The sequence below is a fragment of the Seriola lalandi genome, unplaced genomic scaffold, assembly GCF_002814215.2.
Source record: "Seriola lalandi dorsalis isolate HSWRI2012SDOR001 ecotype SW California unplaced genomic scaffold, Sedor1 jcf7180002054425, whole genome shotgun sequence".
Lineage (NCBI taxonomy): Eukaryota > Metazoa > Chordata > Actinopteri > Carangiformes > Carangidae > Seriola > Seriola lalandi.
In genome coordinates this window covers 2,986,893-3,008,692 of record NW_019524978.1, presented here as the reverse complement: position 1 = coordinate 3,008,692, position 21,800 = coordinate 2,986,893, and the positions used below count along the sequence as shown (strand labels likewise).

General features: G+C 42.1%; 1 protein-coding gene across 1 annotated transcript in view; it reads left to right on the top strand.

The window, feature by feature from the left end:
- znf407 (zinc finger protein 407) overlaps positions 1-21,800 on the top strand; it is a 148,578-nt gene that overhangs the window by 44,563 nt on the left and 82,215 nt on the right. The window contains exon 5 of the mRNA XM_023410551.2: positions 20,999-21,073. Coding sequence (XP_023266319.1) covers positions 20,999-21,073 — 75 coding nt within the window. The remainder of the gene's footprint in view (positions 1-20,998; positions 21,074-21,800) is intronic.

Below are 21,800 nucleotides of genomic sequence, written 5' to 3'. Positions count from 1 at the left end.
TGTGTGTGTGTGTGTGTGTGTGTGTGTGTGTGTGTGTGTGTGTGCGCACACTGTATTACATTCTGGGTGTCCCAATCTGATCAGACACCGCTAGCTGGTCAGCAGACCTTGCTTCTTCTTCTTTTTTTTTTTTTTTATAATAAGAAACCTTATTTTAGCAGGAAAAATGGAGAAAAATTAGTTGCAGCGCTGACAGAAATGTCAGCGAGTTGGGGGAAGAGTAACTTATTTCACACACAGCAAGAAGAGGAGGGTAAACACAGCGAACACAGGCCAGCGATGGCTAACTGGGAATTAAAAAAATAAAACACATATAATAAATAAATAATAACCACACCATATCTTTATCTAAGATGATTCATATTTTATTTCAAAACAGTGCCTCCATTGGTCACATTTTTCAGTAGTGGATAATAGAAAATGTAAAGATACGGGCGGTGAAATATGAGTCGGTTTGGGGAGGTAAGAATGAGAAAAGATTAGCTTGAGATTAGAATAAGAGAGATGGAGGAAGGAGGAAGAGGACGGCAAAGAGTCTTGCAGTGTGTGTGTGAGTAGTTTTCGGAGTGCAGTGTTGGTGTGTCTGTCAGCGCGTGTGTGTGTGTGTGTATGTGTGTGTGAGAAGACGGATGATTGTACACACTCCCACCCTACTTTGTTTTCCGCCTACCTCCATGCCAGTAGAGATTGGACATCCTTGACCAACCTACTCAGCTGCACTCACACCTGCCCACACATACGGTAGCTTTTATTATTACTGACCTATCAAACACATACCTTAAATTCACATTAACATGCTCCCTGTTTTATCAAAATATTCACAAAGCAGAAAATATAACTCAACCAAAATATAGTTTGTACAGTCTGCTTATTTCCATGCTTTGCAGACTAATAAACATATGTTTGTTTAGTGATATTGACACCATTGTTTTTGCATATTCATTTGCCTGTTTGTATCAGATAACCCACCTCGAGTCGAGTTCCCGCTGTTGTTTATTCAGCGAAGTTGTTTTTCTTGACTTTCCTGCTGCAGTCCTTCGGTAGTTCAGAGGCTGGCAAAGCATTCCCTGAGTGGCCCCATGTCTTTAATTTAACAAGATACCCACCAAGGAGACTTGTTTTGGCTGCTCCCCTCCATCCTGAGAGTCATTAAGGCCGGCCCGTGGTGAGGGGGACCCAGCCAGACATTAGCATAAACCGGGCAGAGCGACAGAAGGATCCCTGGGTCAGTGGAAACTTCCAGATCAAACGCTGCCAGTTAGCCCCAGACTCACACTCTGGTTAACACCAGCAGGAACCAGTAGCCCTAGGGATGTGTTACCAAGCTAAAACCAACACTACCAGCATGCCCACACACATTTTTGGAGATCTCTTTTTCTCTTTTAGATGCCTGCTTTTCTTTTCTTTTCTTTTTTTTACCTTTTCTTCTCTGTCTCCTACAGTATTTTGTTAGCAACTTGAATCCCACTCGTTTTTATTATTTCACCATTAGCCCTGCAGCAGAAGTGACATAGTTATTAGTAGCAGCCTTTTTGACACGACATTTTTTTATTTATTAATTTTCTATTTCTTTTCTATTTCTTTCCCTGACTGGGTGGAGGGCTGCTGTGAAACAAAAACCAACATTCCCAGAAGAAAACCTACAGTGGGAATGTTGTGAAAGCACAGGCTGTCCGTTTTCAAAGTATTTTATTCTGGAGTTAATTCCACTTAACATGATTGACATGACACATTACTTATTATGTTTTCTTTTCTTTCTGTACCTCTCATTTTCCCCTCTTCTCATGGAGTGTCTTTCATATTCTTTAGTATCCTGATTCTTTATTACATGATATTACATGCAGAAAGGTCATTTCAGTCTCACAGCTGCTGTCAGTATGTAATCCACTAGACAACTATTTGGATCGCTCATCTTAAAACCATGAGCCCAAACATACTTTTCTGTTCATGTGAAAAGCTCTCTGTTGTTTTTATCATCATGGTATGAAGTGTCCTTTTCTCAGTGCCTGCTCTGATGGCATCTGCTTTGCTTTAGAGGAGAGCTGAGCAATTCACAGTGACGGACGTGGTCGACTCATCATGCAGGGCTAATTTACTTTAAGTTCTGCCGCGTTTGTGTTACTTCAGATCTGTCACGGGATCGCATTGACGTTGCTATAGCATGCTGTTGTTTTGTTTTGGGGACTAAGAAAGCCAAACACCAGGATAAGGCATGACGTATAATGCTGTCTGACAGACAGGGCCTGTTGTTGGTGGACATAGCTGGCAGAGGCTGTGACTGCTCTCTGTGTCTGTGAGTGTGACCATGAGTTACCATTACTTGAAGTAGAAATGGAAGACAGTTTTTCCATGGATTTTCTCTAAACACTTCAGTCTTTTGATTGTTTTTAGACATTCTGTTTAGAAGAGGTATAAAACTAACTGTTGAATGTGCTTAAAACCTGTGTGAGCTATCCAGCAGCTGTTTGGATTTACATGGATTAAATTGCATTGTGTAAATGAGATTACTGTTACCGTGCGTTCACATTTTTAGCAACTGGGTTGATGTGCCTGAGGCCCTGCTCAGACCTGGCATTAACATCCATCTCAACTGATCCAATCACAAGTGGAAAGATCTAAGTACAGGTGTGAATGTACCCGAGACGCATTTAGGACGCATTTGAGATCTGATCACTCAGACCACATTTGGAGGTGGTCTGGGCCAAATGTTGACACATTCTTTTAGCAGTGTCAACGCAAATGCGTCCTGGGCCACATCGAAGGACCGCCTACTCAACTGACGTCCTCTGCCACAGTCTATTTAGTACCGCCACAGTTTCATAATGAACTGAAAATATTTTATTATTTCAAATGGATAAAACCTTATTTCATCATAGAGCTGCGCACAGCGCAATGATTCACTCAGTCCCTCCTCGCCTCACGCTCTCTCCCACAAACACAATGGACCTGTCCCTCACAGTCGGATTGGCTGAAAACAAAAACGCATGTGTGTTTATTTACATATAAAGCAGGGAATTGAGATCTGATCACAAGTGGTCACTGGAGATGCATGTGGAGACACATTCTAATGCCAGGTGTGAACTGACGGACTTGGAGATGTCCAGTTGTGATCGGATCACCTGAGACGCATGTTAATGCCAGGTCTGAACAGGGCCTGAGTGTTCAGTGTCAAAAGACACGGATGTTGGTACATGTTCCTTCATTATTTCATCAGATAAATTTCTTTTTAAAAATGTAATTTTTTTAAGTCTGTAATAAGGGCATGTCTCCTAATGACAATTTTAGGTCAAAATGTCATTCTTCAATGACAGTGGAGTTGTTATCCCTCCCTCACCTTTCAGACAATCACATGTCCTGAGATTCTTTTGGCTGGCAGACAACATAAGAAAAACAGCTTCAGAGCTGAAGCGCAAAAGACGTGCACTATAGATAGTAGAGATGTCCAGTTGTGATTGGATCACCTGAGACGCATGTTAATGCCATGTCTGAATGGGGCCAAAGAGCTCCAGCTAACTGGAGCTAAGTGGTTGAATTCTATAGCAATCGCTGAGCCTGCTGGGAGGCAGGAAGCTTGTGGTTGGCTGAAAGGAGAGGGAGTTTTGATTGGTGACATCTCCTGTGTCATCAAAAGTGACATTGGGAAATTTAAAGTGACGTCATTTTGAAAAAAAAACAAAAAACAAAATCAAATCAAATTGAACTTGAATATATTTTTTATTTTTATTTCACAGTTTATTAGTTTATTTGTATAATAAACAATAATTTATTCATATGTTTATTTATTTTATAGTGTCTTATTCATTTATTTAATATTAAGGTCTCCATACTCAAGAACTGAAAAAAGCTTTAAATGTTTTTGAGAAACTTTTTTGCAACCAACAAACTTGGTAACCCTCCAAACTGGAACAGTTATGTAGGAAATGGACAGATGTTCAGTGACATTGTTTTAAGATTACAGTCATTTGTTGTAGGTAATCATTTTCCTGGCTGCAGATGGATTCTTACCTGGGGTAGAATCTATACTTACCTGTTTACCCATAGAACATTGTAGGTTTTACCCATAATACATGGACCTTCTCAAAATTTTAGTCCAAGAGAATAGTTTGTTTAAAAATCTAGTGAGAAAGCACCTTCTCAACAAGGTCTTTGTCCAACTGCTGTGCTCTTATTCAACCAAACAAACTTAGAAATCCTCCCATGCTTTAAAATAACTCCTGTGAACCAACTAGGTGTTAAAAAAAAAAAAAAATCTCTCCAGTTAACATACCGCCCTTGCAGCTAAGCAGACAGAGTTTCAAAGCTGCCGGCTTGTTCTGTTTTGCGAGGAAAACTGTAGCTTCCTACACATCTTGCAGATGTTGAAGAAATTGTTTATCTAGTTAACACATGTCAGTCGACGCTCCAAAAAACCCGTTTGTCCAATTAGAGATGGGTTTCATTGTCATCTGTCTCATTATGAGAAAATCATGAAGGCTTCTTATTTCTCTTTAGTGGCATTTGGTATTTCACTGTGTCAACAAATGAACAGGGGACAAGTTTCCATATTTTAAGACAGCGTTGTAAACAGGGTTTTTTTTTTTTTTTTACATGCACTGTCAATTACCCAGTGTCAGTAGCTTCGCAGATACAGCAGAGCGCTGTGCTGGCTGGCTGACTGGGTGACTGGCTGGGTGGCTGACTTGGTGGCTGACTGGCTTGTCTCTTGGAAACATGTGAAATATGATTTACATTGAGAGCATGTTGTAGCAAACCCTAGCCCACGGTATGCATATTCCCCCATTGTTTGTGACAGTTGGTTGTACCTGCGCCGGGGGGAAGAGCGCCAAGTAGGCATCCGACTTTGCATTTCAGTGGCTGAGCTCAGGGTCAGGAGCACATCTGGTTAACTGGGAGGTTTGTGTGTGTGGTGTGTCATTTCTGTGTTGCAGATTCTATAACTTGCATGCAGAGACACACACACACACACACACACACACACACACACACACACACGCGCGCACACATACACACAGATTCCCGAGCTCACTTGTTGCTTTGCAGCCGGAGCCTGTGTGCATAAAGCAGCAGCAGCAGCCACGGCACACAAACAGCAAACCCGGCACACTGGTGCACTCCTACACAAACAAACAAACACACCTGCTGCTCCTGGCAAGTCGCTCTGACAATCAGCCGAAGGAGGGAAGGCAAACAAAACAAACAGTTTAATTTACATGACAGTAGCCTGCTTTACATTAGCATGCCGTGGCAATGATAGAGTGAAGCTCTGCGGGAAACAGCAGGTAATGAAAAGTGATGGTCCTATTTGCGGTATACTGTAAGTACAGGAATGGGAAGCTCGAGCAGTCAGAACTAATAGCGTGCACAGTGCTGCATGTCTCCCAGACAGTCCTTTTGGTGTGCTAGTTTAAAAAAAAAAAAAAAAAAAACTACTCTCCCAGTCCTTTCTAAAATAACTAATTTTTCAGCATTGCAGAATAAATATGAGCAATTTGTTATGGTGAAGAATTCAAGATGTGTACATGTGTTAAGTGAAGAGAAGAGTGTGTTTTTTTTGTTGTTGTTCTTCTTCTCCCCAAAACTTTCCTTTTTAGACAGAACATGAAATGTTTATGCAGTTTGTGCAAAAACAATTCATGTGCAATTTTAACGAGCAATTAACTTCATCAATAAATAAGTAAACAGTGCTTTGGCCGGTTTGTAATTGCGTGAAATGGTATTTGTGTCTAGAGAGTGCTGTATTTGTACTTGGTAAGTTTCATTTCTGCGGACATTTATGCCATGTGTGTTAAGTGTGTGTGTGGTTTGCGGATGGGTTTAGTTTGTGAATGTACAAATGCATATTGCATATTTGTGTTTTTGTAGATGATAGCATACACTCCTCATGTCACATGTGTGTAGTAACACTATTTGTGTGTCTACACATGGTTTTTTTTGTTTGTGTGTGCGCGCACGCGTGTATATATGTGTGTGCGTGTGCGTGTGCGTGTGCGTGTGTGTGTGTGTGTGTGTGTAATGGCTCCAGTGGTCTGCTCCTCATGTAAAGAGATAGCATCTTCCCACAACAGATCAATAAGGGAATATTTCTAGAATCCCTGTCTCTGATTTAACTGAACTATGTGAATCTGTGTGTGTTTGTGTGTGTGTGTGTGCAATGTGAGGAATACTCAGACTGACAACCTCACTTGTGTCCTGGTGGTTGGGTTGAACTTAGCTGCCATTATTAAACCTATTGGCATATTATCAAGACAGGCATAGAGCCACATTTTGTTTCCGTCTCTGCTTTTCAGTGAGACTCTGCTCCACCGGTTGGATTTGCTTCCTGTATTTGTGCGACGTGTTCATCAATCAATATGAAAACACTCTTGATATCACATCAACATTTGTGGAACATGCGGTATAACTACTTATGTTAAATACGGGCAGAACTATATGATCCTGTTTGGATACATGCACACACTTCTGCTGCTGGTATGAAATATTGACACACATGTGGATACACTCTGTCTTGCACATACAATCTCCACCACCCCCACTCTTCACAAAGCTCCTGTTTACTTGCTGTAAATTGTCCTAAAGGGACACAGCCACAGATGATTTATGGTGCCAGATATGATTAGATCGCATGTATTTTTACACAATGGACACATTTTTGCATGTGGCACCTTAAGTGGGAGCCAGTAATCATTAACGACTGGATAAACAACGTCTTCCCTACTTATTAAAATATAGCTTCATGTTTCCCTCCCGTGACAGCAGCACCTTGGTAACAGAGGATAACTCACTTTGAGTGAATGTGAAAATATTTATCTAAGATTGTATAATATATCTGCAGAAGGCCGACATGTGTCAGAACGTATGAAATGGACTCTCATTTTGTGGTAAATTAAAGCCCTGACTGACTGGTTGAAAGTTCCAATGAGTTTTTCTTGAACTGTATACATCTATTTAGGGTGTCCTTTACTGGATCATTAGCAGATTATTGACAGTGTATTAGCAGGGGGAAAAAAAACAATTTCCATAATAAGGTACTTGGAACATTTTTCCAGCCATACAAACAATTGAAGTTGTATTTCTGGAGTTCCTAGTTCTTTGATATTGTCTTCATCTTAGTGTGTACTGCTGTATGTGCATAAGATAAATACAGTAGTAGTGATTTTGCTCTACGATGACTGGAGATCAATGTGCAGTGTGTTTTTCTGGGATCTTGATAATGAAGTAGTAGACTGAATAATATCTGGTCAGACAGTGCCTGGCATTATGTCATATGTGCAACAACACTACATTACTTAACATTAGTTACAGTAAAGGGTTAAAGTTTGAAATCAACATGGCCCTTATGTGTCACTGTTTGACCAGTTTACCAACAGATGATGGATGTCTCATATTTTTCTAATTTTGCACAAAATAAACCAAATATTTTGACTTTACTTGGATGAAAAGAAGCAATTTTCACAGCCAAGTTTAATATTGCTTTATAGTGATGTAGGTCTATAGTGATATAGCTTACTATAGCTAACGATAGCTTTTTCCATGATCAGTTAATCCACAGATTATGTTCTTATTTAACTATATTGTCCATAAAATTTAAGGACACTTAGAAATCCCCATCTCAGTTTGCACATTGCGCAAGTCTTCGATTTTGCCCCTAAACCCCTAAATATTCAGTCATCCATCATATAAGCAAAGAAAAGCATCACATTTTTAAAAAGCTGGAACAAGCAAAAAAAAAATGACCCAAACCGTTAATTGGTTAACAAAATAGATGCCAACTAATTTTATCTCCATCAGCTAATCAGTTAATTGACTTTAATAGTTTCACTTCTACTGATGGTGTGTAAGACTTTTTAGTTTAGTGGCTGATTTCACTGGGCGGCTCCCTCAGTGCAGGCTCTGCACTGCACTGTTACAGACATGGGACTGCTTCAACACCGCCTATGAAAATACCAGAGAAAGATGTGCACAGTGTGTTAAAGCTGTGTACGTGTTGTATACTATGTGTTTACTTCATCCCCACCTAATGTTTTATGCCTTTTGACCTATTCAGTCTTTGCTCATGAGAGTATTCAGACCTGTTGGTACAGTTTGCACACACACATCCTTTATGTCTCACAGAGGTTGAACACACAGAGTTCAAGGTTAGTCTCCAATCCAGCTCAGTCCAGCTCACAGATAATTGTCAATAAAATTGATCTTTCTATATATTTTTTTTACTCTGCTCATATTTTTCCATCCTACTCCCTCCCCTAGACACTTCCCTTCACTCTCTCACTCCACTCTCCTTTGCCTCTGTCCTTCTCTTTTCATCTTAAGCCAGATAAGTCTGCCTCGACTGCCAAGAGCACCGAGTATCACTGCTTGCTTTTTTTCCCCTCCTCTTATGTTCTTCTCACAGTGCGCTGAAGCCATGTCGCAATTTCTCAGGGAGTTTTGATGCCTGGATGTCTCCTGTCTGGGTCCATCTCGTCTGAGCTGCAGTGCCGGCCCTATACGATCTGAACTGCGCTGCCTCGCTGCAGGTCAGCCTTCACGGCCGATTAGTGTCGAAGCGCCACTTTGGTCACAAGTTGTCGGGAGCGCTTATCGTGAAGATCAACAGCGATCAGTCTCGCTGCTGCACTCTCTCTCTCTCTCCTAGTCCTCTACGTCCCCTCCCTCTTTCTCTCTCCTTTCTGTTTTCTGCCCTCTCCCCTTTTGGCATTATCCCCCCTCCCCCTTTGTGTTTTTCCTCTCAAATCACTATATTTCCATCTATATCTTATCATTGTCATCCTTCCTTTCTTCCACCTTCCCCCAGTGCTGTGTGTCTCGCTGGATCCAAACAGTCTAAAAATGTTTTTCCTTCCTAACCACCTCCTCTTATTGGAAAACATCATGGGGTCAACTAAGGAGTAAGGATAAGACAACGCTCTGCTGAGAGAATCTGATGTAATCTAACCTAGACTGTTTCAGCCTGTAATGTCTGGTGTAACTTACATGGTCTGCTTTGGTGTGTAAAATAGTATAGCCTTTTTCTAACGCATGTGAAGGAGGTTACGGGAGAAGGAAAACAGTGTTTCTTAACATTTACAGAATTGTCTAGCTGCTATCGTGGCTGCTGTTAAGTTGTTTCCTGGGATAGTAAACTAATCCAGATACTATTTTATCGACCCTTTACATGTTTCTGTATTTCCTCTTGTATCCATCTTCCTCTTCCTCTTGTTTTTGTTCCTTCCTTTCAAAATGGGTCTGAATGTTCAGAAAACAAAAAATATGTGAAGGTACAAGTTTTTCTTCTTGTGTCATATTTGAGCAACAAAGTGGTTTTTCTAACAAAGAAAAGTAAGAGAGCACTTTTTCGAGTTGGCAAAAGTCATTTTTCAATCAGAAAGCAAACAAAAAAAAGAAGACACGTCACTGTTGGTAACTTTTAAAATAAAGCAGAGACTATTGATTTGTTTCTGTCTAGTCAAAACAGGCTGACATACTTCAACCTATCAGCTCAGAGGGCAACAGTCTGTGTTTGGGGACTGCATTGTTTCTGTCTTTTTACCTATGACACTGTGTGCCTCCTTGGCGATCAATTTTTTGCTGAATTTTCTTTTGGCCCACACAGTGCTGTGTACTGTTTGTCCACTTCAGATTCAGTTTGTATTTATTTGCTCTTTCTATCCCAACCACCCCCCACCCCCTTTCTAATCCCTCCATCCCTCCTTCTCTCGGTGTCTCTGTGTGCCGTCAGGCCTCGTCTGTGGCGAGAGTGGAGACGAGTCATGTTTGGCCTGTCAGTATGGCTGCTAGTGTCAGTATCTGGAGCTGCTGGTTCCTCTGACAGCGCTAGAGGGGCTGCTGGTCCTAGCAGAGTGCAGCCATCACCCTGTGACACGCTCAGTGTCACCGATCCCCTCCGTCTGGTGACATGGCATCCCCCTCCTCCTCCCCCCGTCCTCGTCTTTGCCCACCACTCCACCACACACACACCCCCTAGCCAGTGGCCTTTTCACTGCCACTCTGCAGTCAGTCACTCAGTCAGTCACTTACTGCCTCACTGAGGAGTTTTTAGTAGAAATTGACCTACATGTGTTTTTGAAAGCTGATACCAGTAGTGTTGGATTGATGATGCCAGTACGGTTCACTGTTCATATTCATGCTTTCATGTTTACCTCCAATCATTTCCATAATCATAACCCTAAAAAACATACATATTGTAATCCAATAATATTCATAACATCTTTTAAGGTGGACTCCAGACTTTAGGATACAAAGACTAACACAGACAACAATAGAATTCAGATCATAATCAAAAGTAAATATGTGATTTTACAGGCTAACAACTTTCAGGTTGACAAGCAAATAGATAGATAGATAGATAGATAGATAGATAGATAGATAGATAGATAGATAGATAGATAGATAGGAAGCCTCTGTGCACAGCAGGACTAAATATGTGTGTGATTTAATCTGGCCTTGGCGAGTGTGCAGCAATGACAAATGGATGCTCACTATGAAACCCCCTCATCCAAGAGACAGTATTAGTTTTTGCTTTAATTACCAGCAGCAGTAATGTTTCCTATCCATAACTGTCGGCCTGCTAGAATGCAGCCTGGCAGAGGGGTGAGGGCCTTGTCTCTTCTCTCAGTGGGCCTCCTGTCTCTTCTCCCCCCCCAATCCGTCTATCCTCTCTCTCTCCCTCTCTGTCTCTCTCTCTCCCTCTCCCCTTTTCCCCTCCCCCTCCTCCCTCTACTTCTCCCTCTCCACCGCCCTCCCATCCCCTCTGCGCCTGCCGCATCTTTCATTTCAATATTTCAATATTTATGCCTCATCTGAGAAAGTTCAAAGTCACAGTAAGGAGGCATAACTTTCTCCCGCCTCCCCGCCGACAGCGCAGGACCCTGCCTGGTGGACAGGAGAGGGGAGGCTGGTGATGGCTGGTCTCCCCTCCCCTTTCGTTGGTCAGTGGTGACAGATACAGAGAGGAGAGGCCTGAGTCAGGGAGTTGGTTACAAAGACGGACAGCCAGACCTTAAGTCCAACCGATACGGGTTTTGAACACCGATAGTGGCACTGACAGACCGGTGTTGTTTATGATATTTTGTGCTGATATTTATTATAAATCCATCCAAAAGTAAAAGTGGAATTCAGTTGCTCAGGTTAAGATTTAATATTCAGGTTGAAGCCGTTATCCGTCTAGATTGGTATGGCAGGTTGCACAGCATGTAGCACCTCAAAGGTCCAGGGGAAGTGCTAAGGTCCCATGGGTGCTGGTGTTATCCATGTACAAGCTCATGTCACTGTGTGTGTGTACATTTTTCTGTTGGTCTAACTGGCCATTCTTTTAGAAAATCCAGAGCCAGTTTCAATAAATAAAGTGTCTGACAAGTCCGTCCTTTGCCATAAAGATCTCTGACAGCTGCCGTCTGGTAATAGATTAGCCTAATTACAGCGTCCCTGAGTTTAGATCACAACGTCACACACTCAGCCTGTCGCTCTAATAGCCATTACAGCCACCACTCTCCACTCCCCTCCTCTTAATGTAAAGTTGTAAAAAAAAAAAAAAAAGAAAAAAAAAGAGGATAAAAAAAGGAAAAAAGCCAAAAGGAAAAGGTCGTCCTTATTTGCATGCAAGCCTTCATTAGAATATGCGAATATGCTAAGGACCAGAGCCGGCGCTTTGCATGTGCAGGTGATGAATGGCCAGTGCATCGCAGAATAGGCCAAGATGGAGGCTTCGTCACCCTCATCTGCATAGCATACTTTATTTACTTATTTATTTATTTATTCATTTACTTTTGAGTGCTTGCTCTCTGTGATGCATCTCAAGTCTGTAGATGGTGACTAAGGAGGACCTTTGCAATTTACCCGCCTCCCTCCACACACACACTCACGCTCACTTCAATAAGACGGGGCTTTATTAAATGGCTGAATGAGAACTGTGGAGTTTTCACAAGGCCTTCTTTGAAAAAGAAAAAAAAAGAAATCTTTGGATGGCTCGTACACAAGGCATTAGAAAAGGTAGAAATTGGCTGTTTATAGAGCGATGATTCAACCTGTAGAACATCAGAGAGCGCCAGCAGTGGGAGGGAGGCCAGCGCTTATTTGAGTGAAACCTTCTGAGTGTTTTTGTCGAGGGTGGGGTGGGGTGGGAGGTGGGGTGGGGTTTGTGAGGTGGAGGGCGAGTTTCCAGCGAGAAACTCTTCTCTTCACTCTTCTCTGTTGTCGGGGCGGCAGATGGTGGGTGTCAAGACAACGGCAGCAATAGCCAAACAAAGACATCCTTTGTGTGTGTGTGTGCGTGTGTGTGCATACTTTCTGAGAGGTGTAGAAGTTCACTAGCTATGAGTAGGAGGCAACAGCATCTATAATAACACTTGAACGGTACATTGTGTAAATTCCTAAGATGTACTCTCACTCAATCTCCAGAAAGTCGGTTATTTTATGTGATTTGAAACATCGGACACTTCACCAAACCTCTGTGCAAATACTCAGAAACCTACTCTTGGGTGAGAGAATGTACTTCTCAATTCTATCAACTAGAGAAGATGGCAGATGTCACATTTGCTGAGTGTGATCTTCCACTTTTCACAATCTTTCCCCTCCATCAACACTTATGGTTATTTGAGCCTAATAAGTCAGCCTTTGATAGGAATGATGCTGAATAGCACATTAGTATCACAGCGGTTTATTTTGCTCCTCTGGAGTGTGACCTTAGCTGCCCTTCACTGACGCGCGAGGATAATGAGAGTGGTAGCTGGCCAACAGACAGGCCTGACATCCCAGCTACGCCCTTCACTCAGCTGGCTGAGGAAAAATGTCAATACGGAGGCCTTATGTTTTATGGATTATCTGCTTTAGCAAAACTATAGTGAGAGAAATACAACTCTCGCTTGTCATGTTGCTTCAGGTCTTTTTAATGTGCGAGACCACTCACCAAAACAACAACGGTCGAAATTAGAGGCTGTCTTCTGTGTTTGTTTCTTTTCAATTTTCACTCTCTTCACCTTTCTCTCCTCATTCTTCGCAGCGTCCGTCCGCTCAGGTTTGAACAGGGTGACCTGCCATTTTTTGATTTACCAAAACCTGCTTTCTCTGCCTTATTTTGAGGAGCCATAGTTTGGGTTTTTTGACATGTGTTCGATTTTGAATTTACTTGTGGCATGCATCTTTATTAACACATCGTAGTGTGTGCGTCAAGGAGAAAGCCTGTTGTTATAGACCCTTTACTTTTTACCTTTATTTCCTGGAGTTAATTATTTATTTGAATATCTCTCTCTTTCGCTTCTTCTTATTCATACATTTAATTTGTTCTCAGAGGACAGGCAGATGGACTGTACAGTAAACAGACTGAATTAGTCATGTTTGCAGGTTTTTTTTTTTTCTCTTTTTTGGAGGGGGGGGGGGGTGTATCAAGAACACTGTTGTTTTTTATCCCCTGGAGGCACAGGAGATGCTTGATATTGTAAACGGACCCAAGTGCAGCCCCGTTATCCACAGTTTAATCTGCCCACTGGGGGCCAGAGAGAAGCCGCTCATCACAGCTCCTGGTCCCCAAAGGAGCACAGGGAGTGCAGAGGTGGGGATGGAAGTGAGAGGGGTGGCTGGTGTCTTTCCCCTCAATTAGACTCTTTAGCAGGAGATGAGGTCCTGGTGTGTTTTCCTGTTATAATGAAGCCAGCCTTAATGGCAGTGGTCATCTAGAAAAAAACAGGTCACAGTTACACCAATATATCAGTTTGACTGGCTGATTATAAATATAATCAGTCAGCACCTCTGATAGGAACCTCTCTGACCATATTCTTGTTTTTTCTCCATCATTCGGAGATAATGAGTAAGGATTTCATGCAACAACTTCATTTGTAAACAAGACTTTCTGCCTTAAAGGGCCTCTTAAATGAATTCTATCAATTGTCTATGTGTTTAAGTGGCATCTTTTGTTGGTCTAACTGCTGTTTCAAATGCCATGTTTTGCCATCTAAGCTGGATCATCATCTTTATAAAAATATATTCAGGGATGTAAAATGATTTTGCTTAGCGCTAGATTTAGTGGTAAAGCAAGCTTAACAGTATTGAAAGTATAAAAACCATAAATAGGCTCTTTTTTTTTTTTCACTCCCTGCCCTTCACCTCCTCTCCCAGCATACACCACACACACCTGAAGAGACCTTATAAACATAAGGAAACCTGCATTACAAATTACTACACATCATAGAAATTGTGCAGCAAGCTTTTTAAAATACCAGCACTGCCAGTGAGGCGCTTTGTAATTTATCCCTTCACGGCTGTTAGCTGCGCCGTGCAACGGTGATTTATTTGGTTTAAGAGAAGTTTTGTTTAGAGAGATAATGAGCAGGACTTCTCTTTAATGATTTAACACGGTGCAGTGGAAAGGAGAGGGGGAAAAAAGCACATATATTTTTCATATCTTTAACTGCACTGCAGAGGAAGGGAAGGAAGGAAGGAGAAGAGAGATGCATTAGCAAGAGAAGCTAACAGCCTTTAACAACCGGCATTTTTGATTCATTTTGTTTTGTTGTGTAAAATGAGACTTTTTTAACCTCCTCGTAACACAGCGACGTTTTAGTATGTTGTGTATTTCATTTAAAACGTTTCTCAGGACATGTTCTGTCTTCATAGTGAATACTGTATTCTCTCTCTCCCTCTCTCTCTCTCTCTCTCTCTCTCGCTTTCATTTTTTCTTATCCATAAAAGTGAATCGCGTTTGTGCTGATTCCACACATTATGCCAGCTCTTACGAGTCTATTTTGAAAAGTGCTACAGCCACTTGTGTAACTGTCTGTACCTTGTTCTTTATACACCTCTCCTTTCATCTTGACACCAAATACAGTATTATTCTTTCTTGTTCAGCATTTTCAAGTTTCTCGCCTCACTTAGGATTTAAATCCCAAATTAAAGCAGTTAATTAGAAAATATAATGAAGCTGAGTAGCATAATATGCAAACAGTGCTATGACGCTCAGAGCTGGGGGCTCCGTAACACTGAAACTGCCATCGGCGCATAACGATGATGATATCAATAATAGATTACTTCATCAATCGCCGTTCTCTTGAAGATGGAAATGCGCTGTTGGGAAGGGACTGAATTTTTATTTTTCATTATTATAATTTTTTTTCTCTTTCCTCCCTCCCTTCCCGTAGCTTGAAAATGTCTGTTTCATCTCACATTAGGGTGTGCTCTGCATAAGTGCAGGTGGAACTTGCTCTCCCTCTAAATGATCCTTTAATGGAACAGTGTGCACTGGAGCTGGGAACTCTATGGGGCGCTGCCACTGTCGATGAGAACTTCGCCTCAATCAATCCGTCAAGCCCCATCACCTGCCTCAGCAGATGATCCAAAAACCCCTTTGGAGAGGCAAAGTGAGCTTTTTATGTACCTCCTCTAAGACTAGAGGACACACACGTGCACACACATGCACACACAGGCACGCACGCTCAAGCAGTGGCATCATAAGTGAGAGGTGTCTGTTTCACTGAGAGGCTTGACGTTGATCAGTCGTCAGAGAAACACTTTGCCTCTCTTTTATTTTTATCAAGATCATCTTAGAATAGATCAAGTGCTTGCTTTGCTCTGGCACGGGCATAAAAAAAAAAAACAAAATCAATTCTGATGTTTTATTTATTTATTTTCCTCCCCAATATCTGTTACATTATGGGATGTTTCCATAAGCGGATCTCTTAGAAGCCCAAGCAATATTGATGCAAAGTCGCCTCTTACTTCTGTCAAACAAAGCGACAGCAGCACAAACTCTATTTGCCTCTGATTCTCTCCCTAGTTCACATTCACTCCAACTTATTTAGATACTCCATCATGATTTTTCATATTCTTTTATTTCCCTTCTTCCTCTCCTGTGGCTTTTTCTTTCTCTGTCTTTCCATCACCATCTATCTCCACATCTGCAAATTTGACACCACATTTAGTTCACCCCATCTACTGCTACAGACCAGCTTGTAGAACATCTATTAAACTCAGCAGAAGCCCTCCTTCCTCAGTCCTTATTCTTGATGTCTGGCTGTCTGTCTCTCTGTAAGGGAAGCAGTCACTCCGTCTGTCAATAAAATGTCTTATCTTTCGACTTCTTGTTCCTGTCTGTTTATCTGTCTATCTGACATGTCGGCAGCTGTCTCAGCGCTCCGGGGTTGCTGTCAGCCAAGTGTTGGTTTCTGTTCTTCTGTCAGTTCACCTGCCTGTCAAAGCTTCTCAGATTAGACATGTCAACTTACCTCCCAGGTTTTTCCGCTTCTCCAGGATGGGTTTATAAAAAAATAAACAAGGAAGAAACACAGTGTGTTTACTTAGAAGAGTGAATTAGTTGTGGCATTGTGAAGTGTTCCTCTTCATGCTATGGATCCCTCCCTTAGATGTTAAATACAGTACATGTGTGCAGTATCCTCAGACTTCAAATGTGCTATAGTATGTGTAGCATTTCCACCATGGATAGATAATTGTCAAATTAATTGTGATGCATCTCAGAAAAGAAAATGAGAATGTGTGACTCACTGACACCGGTGGCACCGCCAATGTTTCTAAATTAAGACCACATTTCATAAGTTCTGTTGTCACTTACCCTAGATAAGAGATGGGTTCGAATAAAAATGGCAAAACCTCCAATGTGGAAGAAGAGGGTTAGGATAGAAAGTCACGAAAGAACAGGCACAAAAGAAAAAAAAATGAGGGAGAGAAAGTGAAGGGATGTATGGCAGGAAGTGGGTAGAGAAAAAAAAGTGTAGCAGAGAGATGGATAGGAAAGAGGTATTATCGAGACGAGTGGTAGGAGAAACCGAAGATGGAAGTGAAAGGAGATGAAGGAAGCCGAGATGGCAGAGGAGAAGGAGGGAGGAGTGCGCAGAGGGGAGCTACCTGCTGCTGATGGCAGTCAGAGTCAGTGAGGGATGGAGGGCGATCCAGCTGTGACATTAAAGCAGCAGGTGGAGGCCATCATTAGGACTGGCACAGGAGGCTGGATGAACCCGCACACACTCATTTCTTTGGGGCCCAGTGGACCGCTGCAGAAAGTGCGAGCGTGTGTGTGTGTGTGTGTGTGTGTGTGTGTGTGTGTGTGTGTGTGTGTGTGTGTGTGTGTGTGTATCTCCTAAAAAAGGAGTCCCATAACTTCAGAGCCCATCCCCACCTCCCCTTTCATCTTTCCCCCACGGAACCCCTCTTCTTCCCCAGGTTTCTGCAGCTTCGCCTGGTGAGGGTTGAGTGGTTCCTACATCTGGTAGCTCTCTCATAATGGCTTTTCAGTTACCTTTTAACCAATTACAATACAGAAGTTTGTTCCACTTTAGCTTCATTTTTCACCTCATAGCTTTTCCTATGATGTGTTCACGTTCTGGCGGCGCACAGCAGGCAGCAGAGTAGATGTTCAATTGGTTTCAAAGGACAAATGATCGGAAACTGTGCCAATTGGTCCTTAACTTTTGTCCTCTGCCACCATAGTTAGGACAACACAGCTGTTAAAAGGTCTGAAATGTGTGCATTACCTTTGTCCACCTGATTTGTGTCTGATTGTTCATTTTAATGTCTTGGAGAAAATACTTTTGGTTTTGGTAATACACTCCATTTCACCAGTGGAGATTTTTTTTTTTTTGGCAACATGTTTTAAAAGAATGCACCAAACTTTTACAAGTGAAATGACAAAGAACAGTCACATACCTACCCATGTGTTATTGTGTCCATCAACTTTAATCTTTTGTTTTAATTTCCCATGTTGCACCTGATGCCCTCTGGCTTTTTTTTTTTTTTTTTTTTTTTTTTTTTTTTAAAGTGCAGAGATATCCGAATCAAGCGAAAGGCTACAGAACATTTGTCCTCCTTTACCCTTCAAGGTCGACTCAGGTCAGAACCTGAAGAAACCAGCTGAAAGTAACTCAAGAAAAAGTGTGTCATGTCTGACCTGGCTGCCTTGTTGTGCACAGCTTTCGGCAACGGGTGTGCGTGATTTTTTTTGGGGCTGGTGGGCTACGGTACATCTAAGCCTAGCGTTGCTCCAGGCCTTTTCTTAGATCTCCCATCCCTTCCGGACCTGTGGATGGGCCTATCCAGGAACACCATTAGGCAAATGAAGTTGTTTGTATCAAATATTGACGTGTTATCTCTTCATCGTCAGGCGGCGGGAGGGAAGAGAGAGAGAAAGATTGTAACTGTGGGTAATTGAGCCGTGTCTCCCCTGCTTATCGGTAAAGCTCCGGCACGTCACGGACTTAACGAGCTGTGGCGCGCCGATTAGTCTGAAGGGAAAGTCGAACGTGAAACACCAGAGCCTCTGTCGTTCTTTTTCTTTTTCTTTTTTTTCATATCTGCAATGGATATTATGAGCCTCCCTGGAGGGCAGAGGCACAGCCTTATTAGTTCAATTCATGGGGGGGAAGTGAATTGATATGGATGAATGGCATGTTAAAGTATCCCTTTGTTACAATAACCATCAAGGCTGATGGTTCGGGCTGATGATGCAGCCCAAGGCAGCAGGACGACAAGCTGAGGCCTTGACCTGGATGGCAGAGGATGCGCACACACCAAGGGCAGGGGGCTGATTACACACTGCCTTAAACAAATGGATTTGCCCCTTTAACATTTAGATATGGGATCTCTCTGTGTGTTGGTTAGTGTGTGTGTGTACGCTTGAGAGATAGGGCACTTGTGGATGTCTGTTTTTTGTGACTAAAGATTGTCATTTGTCTGAATTTGTATCAGTGTGTAAGTGTGTGTGTGTGTTGCCTGCATTTTATCTTCATATTATCAGGAATAGTAGTTTGTGTGTATTAGATAATCACATGGCGAATAGCTAATTGTAAATGCGTTAGGATCAACATTTGTGTGTATAGTGCGTGTGCGTAGTCTTCCATTTGTGTACGATTACTTGGGGCTGTGCAAGTTGTTATTGTGTATTTCTGTGAATATTAACACCCATTGATGTGTGTGTGCGTGTGTGCATGTGTGTGCGTGCAGCCAGTGCCAGGTGCCTCCACAGGGCATTACCCATTTTACACTCGTGCCACTCTGAGAATAATCCAGTAAAAAAAATAGATGAGATGAGAATCTCACAACATGCCAGTTTGATTTGTACCCCTTGCTATCAAAGAATGCTAATTAAAATCATATTTTGCATATGTCTTGTCTTTCATGCACATATGCAAATTGCCCCTGTTGCCTTTCAGCACTCTGTAATTAGGTTTATGAAGGACAGCTGTAATACATAATTAACAGAAATGTTTGCAAGCTCTTTTTTTTCCACGTCTAAACACGACGACTTAAACAAGCACGCATGAAGTGTTCCAAGGCCGTGCTTTTCTCTCAAAAATATTGATTCATTCTTTTACCCCCACCCTCTCAGAAATATCTTAATTATGCTGTTTGTTTATTTATAGATGATGCCGTCAGTCAGTGGCGCTTCCAGTGGGCCAGGGAAGCTCAGCATTTTGATCTTGCCATTCTCCCTGATTGGAGTATACAAGATTTAGTCATTCGCTCGCTCCCAGTTTAACTCCAAGGCAACATTCTGGACGGGTGGATGGATTGAGTTAGAGAGGACCGAGAAAATGTAGAGTGATGATAACGAGGCAAAACAGTGGAACGTTTGAATATTTATATGGTGGTGTTAGTTAGCGTCGGCCTCAGGGGCCTCGATGACGGACGGGACTCTGGGGCCATGATGGGATGGAGGACAGCCGTGTGTCTGTGTGTGTGCGTCCAGACGTTGGTGGCGGGGGGGAGGGGTTGGGGTAAGAGAGGCGCACTAGCTGACAGAGAGACATAAATTGTGAAATAATTATGCTTTTGCTTTATGATACACTGACTCTTAAAGTTAGAAGTTAAGCTCCAGACCGGCTCGCCAGAGAGAAAACAGAATAATGATCCAGTTGGAAACGAAGGAAAAGTGAAAAGAAAGGAAGAAATGGGAGGAGCAACGCAGACGAGGACCCGAGTGTGTTCAGCGACAGTGCCAACCACATGACTGTCGGTTCAACTCTCTCGGCCGCTTTCATGTAGCTCCATCCTCAGCTCTCAGATGTGGTCATTGTCTCTCAGTTGCACAATAATGGGAAGTGATGGGTGCTAAATGAAAAGGCCAGGGGATGAAAACACTGGTGAAGCAGCTTGGATGTCAGAGTAGTTATTCCTGTCATCCGTTCATTATGTTTTCATATGCTGTTTAGGAGACACGGTAAACCCAGGGCCCTCGACAAAGTCAGGACACTGTGGTCGCCGTTGAGCAATGGTAACCCGGTATTTTTGACTGTGTGCGTGCAACTACATGTACTATAGATACATGTGAATATAAATCTTTGAAAATTGGCAAATATTTGTGTGACACATTGATGTACAACATGTGGCACTTTTTGCCTAGAGTCTCCTTCTACTGTCTGACCAAAAAGGTGCTAGTTAAACAAACACACCCAAACTTTATACTCTTGTGGCGTAAAACAGTTTTCATATAAGTTTAGTCTGTTTTGCTGGTCTGTCATCCATTAACAGAACAATAGTTATTCCACGCATGAACCTGTTTATGACAGCTTAAATTTGCTTTTTCTGAAAACTCAATGTCAGACGGGTTTTTTCCTGGGTAAAGTCGTGGAATGTGAGAGAAGGATGGGGTTGTGTTCTCATGCAATTGTTGGAAAATGTCTAACAGTGTGAGAAAACAGAGGACAAGCAGCAGACAGTCCCTCATATTAAAGTGAAACACATCTTTCAGGAAAACACCAAAGCAAACACACCACATCTTTCCAGTTTTACAGCTCAGTGTTAGAAACAATGACAAACAGAACATACATTCATATCCATCTTCAGTCTTACTTTAGGTGCTCTGTTTCATGTATTTCATTACACATGCTTGCAAAGGCAATCTACCAGTATCTATCACTCTCTTTCTGACATATTTGTACTGTTGTGATGCAATTATGTTTTAGATATTTTAGTTCTGTTACTGAGCCTGCTTTTTTGATTAGCATAGCAAAGATTGAGAGTGCCCTTTGGTTAACTCGTGTCTTCTGTCTGTCTTTTGCAGATGGGCCTTTGTGATGAAGAAACATCTCAGCACCCACCTACTGGGAAAACATGGAGTTGGACAGCGTAAAGAGAGGTACATTTGACACACAACTGCATTCCCTACATATCATAATCTGCTTTTCGAACTGATTTTCACTTTGGTAGAATACATATTATTTTATTCAGAAAAGCTTGTCAGTAAAAAAAATCTCCTATTAACGACTCATTTCTAGCACATGAAAGGGAGAATTAGATTCAGATTTGTTGCCCCATCTTGGATCCTTTCTGTCAAGTATCTGAGCTTGTTTTCAGAAGACTAAAGTGAGAGATACAGCTGGCAATTAATTTTAGATTTCGGAGGATGATTTGACTCCTACAACCCCGTTGGAGGTCTGCAAGCTTTTAAACTAAAAAGTCCCCACTAGTTAAATTTCAAGTTAAATATAACTTGAGATCCTCCCTTTCCCCTAATGAGTTAAATGGCTTTCACTCATTCTGCCTGTCTCGCTCTCTTGCTTACATCCCTTTTTTCTGTCAAACTTTATCTGGCTCCCTCCCTCATCTTACTTTCCGGTCTCCCTCTTGAATTAAGGATGAATGATGTTTCTTTTACCATTTTTTTTTTCTGTGCATGTGAGTGTGTGTTTCTGTGTATGTGTAATGTCTCCCGCTTGGCCCTGTCTATCAGAAGCAGAGCCCTGCTGTCAGTGCTTGTGCTTGTGCGTGCGTGCGTGCGTGCGTGCGTGTGTGCGTGCGTGTGTGTGTGTGTGTGTGTCTGTGTGAGAAAGAAAGATGAGGAGATGAAGTTGTGAAACCCACCC